This window comes from Triticum aestivum, chromosome 6B, assembly GCF_018294505.1.
Source record: "Triticum aestivum cultivar Chinese Spring chromosome 6B, IWGSC CS RefSeq v2.1, whole genome shotgun sequence".
Taxonomy (NCBI): Eukaryota; Viridiplantae; Streptophyta; class Magnoliopsida; order Poales; family Poaceae; genus Triticum; species Triticum aestivum.
In genome coordinates, this window is record NC_057810.1 from 453,287,231 (window position 1) to 453,291,619 (window position 4,389).

A 4,389-nucleotide genomic window follows, 5' to 3' on the forward strand; every position below is an offset into this window, starting at 1 on the left:
AACACGGCCTCTCTTTGAACGAAAACCTGTTTCTTCTCTTGGAATTTCAACGAAAAAAACATGTTTTTGCCATCCCGACACACAGCTGGCGCCAACAGTAATTATTCATTCGGACTGGGACAGGCAGCCAGGTGTGTGCTGTTAGCGTGACAATCCCAAATCCAAACAGGTAGCCGACAACGGAGACGATCCGGTCCGCAAGGTCGTCAGTCGTGACAACACTAGCTTGACCTTTCGGTCTCACAATGTCCGCCCGCCCGAGCCATGCCACCGTGCAAAAGTAGGACCCGAGGCTTGAAAGCAACGCCGCCTGGTCTGATATTTCGGCCCATCGCACGCGCCCGTGGCCAGCCTAAAACTGCATGCTGCTAGATGGGCCACGGAGGCTTGGTCCTACTAATAACGACTCTACCCTAGCAACCCAATCTTATCTTACCCAAATGAAAACGGCCCTCCCAGCACAAAAACGGCCCTCCCATGAACGTGCATGCAGATCGCAGGGAAGCAAAGAAAGGGGCCCGGTTACTTCTGTCCGCGGGTGGTGCACGCAACTTGTTGTGAGAACGCAAGCTCAACATTGTCCTAGTTGCAAGGCTGCATTCATTTGTGACTTTGTGTTGGGTGGTTCGCCTGAACCAATCCAAATATGGTTTGGTACCTAACGAGATCAGATGCGCCTCCTAAATTTATACACCCGGCCCTGCCATCATCAACTTGCCTTGGCAGAACTTAGCAAGTCACCCATGTTAACTTCCGGCGCTGCTTACTTTAATTAGACGGGCATTGCCCAGGTTCTGTGCTGGCTACTCAGGGTAGCAACAGCTCAAGTGGAAGTCATCCTCATCTCACACCAGCAATTAGTAGACTGCTAGCTAACGGTTACTATTACTGTGTGTGAAATGTTAGAAGGCTTACGGTGATGTAGAGGTCGAACTTGATGAGGGCGTAGGCAGTCCAGCAGATGCCATTGACGAGCGAGGCCACGGACAGGAACAGGGGCATGTACTCCACGCTCTTGGTCTGGATCACCATTTTCTGAAACACAAACACGGGAAAAATCAACATGATGATGATGAACAATACTCCACGAAAGGAAATCCATCCATTTTACAGCCAATTGATTGTGCTGTACTGTACAATTCATCCAAAGAAAACATGCAGTCAAACGGAAACAACTTCCCTCTACACGCATTAACCAGATTGTGAAGCACAAAAACTACCAAGGAAACGACAGCATGTGAGATGGCACAACTTTTGTTTTGTTTGGGATGGGAGGACTAAAAAAGTGTTTCATATAAGAGAAAAAGCCCTGAAGAATTTTAACGAAAAGTGCAACGGGCACAAGTTGTTAATTACAGTTGGATCAAAAAGTGAAGGATGAACAAAAATAAGATGAGTTTTTCCTTTCTGACAGCAAAAGAACATGAGTTTTTCCTCTCTCTTTTGACAGCAAAGGGACAGGAGTTGATTTGACGCCATGATTGGAAACACTGCACCTACGTAATACGTATATATTTTTTCTTCACAAAAAGAATATTTGCGCTGTTCAAAGTAGATAGCGAGATAGCCGAAAAGAATACAGCTACTGCTAGATAGAGAGAAAACGACAGGATTACGCATGCGTGTACTCGCGTATTCTATTCTCCACCCAGAACGTACCCAGAGCAGACGTTGGTCAATCAAATTAGTATAGATTAATCCAGCGTTCTTTTCCTATGGTTATTCTCATTCGAACAGCAGTTAATTAATCATTTCCTCGCCTGATCGATCTCCTGACACCGACAATCACCTACTAGTACTAGTGTAACACTGAAATCAATCAATAAAAAACTAGAGTAGCACCAAATCTCACTCCAGTACTGTACTGGTTTGTAGGTGAGACCGTGAGAGTGATGGCGACGCGTACCATGACGGAGAGCGGCGCGGCGTACATGCCGGTGCCGAAGAGGACGCAGAGGATGCCGACGACCATGGACCTGCGGTCGTGGGTGTGGGCGAGGGAGAGGACGAGCGCGGCAACCCCGCCGACGAAGGCGACCTCGGCGACCAGCAGGAGGAGGACTCGGCGGCGGGCGGCGCCGACGGAGAAGGTGAGGAAGAGCGCGACGTAGGTGAGCTCGATGAGCATGCCGGTGCCGTTGATGGTGATGACGAGCATGCTGTGCGGGTGCACCAGCGGGAGCCCGTAGAGCACCCACATCATGCAATTCAGCAGCGTCGCCAGGTACGGCACCGCCGAGTACTGCTCCACCGTCTTCTTCTTCCAGATTTGGATGAACGTCGGCCTGGAATTCGCAGTTCGCAAGTATTTTCACTGGTCAGGCATTTTTTCGAAGAGATATCCAAACTATTTCGATCAGAAAACGGAATACAAAATTATTGCGGTGCCGATCTCCGCATTCTCATGAATTTGTGTCATGTAATTCTCGCTCTTTGCTCAGCACAATTAATTCCGGAAATCCATTTTATCCGGCGACTTAAATGAAGATACACTTATATTTAAGAGTGGTATAGTTTTAGTCGGTGCTTACACTGGGGATAGGAAGAGCACCAAGGCGGTTCCATTGCCTGCAAGGGAGACACAAAACAATCCCAAAAAAAGCAACATCAGAAGTAGATCTCGGACGATGAACAAACAAACGCAAAGGAGGAACCGCCGAACAAATCACGGTTCGGGCCGCTCTAGGGAAGCCGGCGCGTGATGCTCGCTTGCACTAGAAGGGAGCAAAAGTTCGTGAAGAGGACACGCGCAAAGCGGCGAGAAACAAAAAGAGCATCAGGGGGCAACAGCAGCACCCCCCGTACGACCCGTGTGGCGCCGCTGCCACATGGTTTTCGCTGCAGTGCAGGCGCACATGCGTATGCGGTACAGAGGCGGGGGGGCGTGGGGCGACGGGGAGGCACGCACCTATGACGCCGATGACGGTGCGGATAGCGTCCGGCGACACCATGGTGGCGTGGCTTCCGGCGAGAGGTAACCGCACCGAGGAACTGATCTAGAGGAGCGTCTCGGGTGCAGACGAGAGGGAGGGGGAGAGTGGAACGGATTTCTGGACTTGGGAGGGGAGGGGCAGGGGGCAGGGAAGGATGCAAGTACAGCGGACCCTCTCCCTCTGTCTCTGTGCGTTGCGTTTGATGAGTGAATGATCTCAGGAAAACACCGAACGGGGTCCTTAAATAGAGCGGGGCTGCTGGCCCGTGGGCCCCGCACCGTCGTCCCCATCTCTATCTCTATCCGGCTCTCTCTCTCATGGACGCCGCGCCGGCCTTTTGCATACGCCTCTTTCTCTCTCTCTGTGTGTGTTTCTCTCTCTATAACTATCCCGATGTGCTGTGGCCCAGCAGCCAGCCGGGTGGGTTGGTCATACTTTCCTTTTTCTTTTAGGATTTTATTTTGATATAAAATGGCGGGTTGCTCATACTGATCATTTCGACTTTGGTAGACATTCACATTCTTGATCCAGGAGCAACCCGCTGGGCAACAATAGTGTTTTGGTTGCCTGCAACCATTTTGGCTTCTTTTACCCTTACTTGCCGTTTGATTGATCCTGACTGAGATAATGCAAACTCTATTCTGCATTTTGTTTGGCTAACTGCACAGCATCACGAGATTGTTTCGTCCATGCTGCTTGGTTGACCGCCCTGAGCATTATGCTTGTGAAGATGCAATTACACGATGTTAGGTTGCTCCGGGGCGAATGTTGTGGTCATCCCTTCTCACGAGTGGTGATTTTACCACATTATATAGATAGGCAGTATCAGACTAATATCATTTCAATCCTGGCTATTAACAAATGACAGTTCATCAGTTCGTCTTAACTACTAACAAATGGCCACTCGTCTTAACTACTAGCAAATGACAATGGCGGTACCAGATTAACAGTCATATGGCTCAATGTGGGAAAGTTCGTCAATGTCGTTCAAGAGGGAAGTTCATCATCCTCGTCCTTTTCTTTTTTTAGATATTTGAGATACCTTTGTTAGCCCACATTGCGTTAATCCACTTCAACCTTTTGCTCTTACAAGTTTCACTTTCATGTGCCTCCACACCATCGTCGGATTCAATATCGTTAGTCGTCGCATCTTTCTCTTTCGCCACATACTCAACAAGACTTCATTCTAAGATCTAGTCATCAAGAATGCAGTATGTAACAGAACCTCCAGATTGATCCACCCCACTTTCGACATAGGCGTAGTGTCGGTTTATAGGACTCTACGGTTGGCGTTTTGTCGGTTCTGTTTTCATTTTTTTTGCCAGACTTTTCGGGATTGGCTGTGTGCATCCTAACTATGCAGAGGCCGGGTATTCCCACTCTTACCTCTAGAACTAGCTGATATATCGATGATGATCATCTTTTCTAATCAATGGCATTGTGGAAGTAACAAGGA

At 48.9% G+C, this 4,389-nt stretch overlaps 1 protein-coding gene across 1 annotated transcript in view; it reads right to left on the reverse strand.

The window, feature by feature from the left end:
- The window catches only part of LOC123137437 (bidirectional sugar transporter SWEET4), a 4,476-nt gene extending 1,319 nt beyond the window's left edge, over nucleotides 1-3,157 (reverse strand). Inside the window, exons 1-4 of the mRNA XM_044557194.1 lie at nucleotides 2,909-3,157; nucleotides 2,532-2,568; nucleotides 1,907-2,285; nucleotides 916-1,035 (exon numbers count right to left, since the gene is read on the reverse strand). Of these exons, the coding sequence (XP_044413129.1) occupies nucleotides 916-1,035; nucleotides 1,907-2,285; nucleotides 2,532-2,568; nucleotides 2,909-2,951 (579 nt within the window). The 5' untranslated portion in view covers nucleotides 2,952-3,157. The remainder of the gene's footprint in view (nucleotides 1-915; nucleotides 1,036-1,906; nucleotides 2,286-2,531; nucleotides 2,569-2,908) is intronic.
- Nucleotides 3,158-4,389: the final 1,232 nt, after the last annotated feature.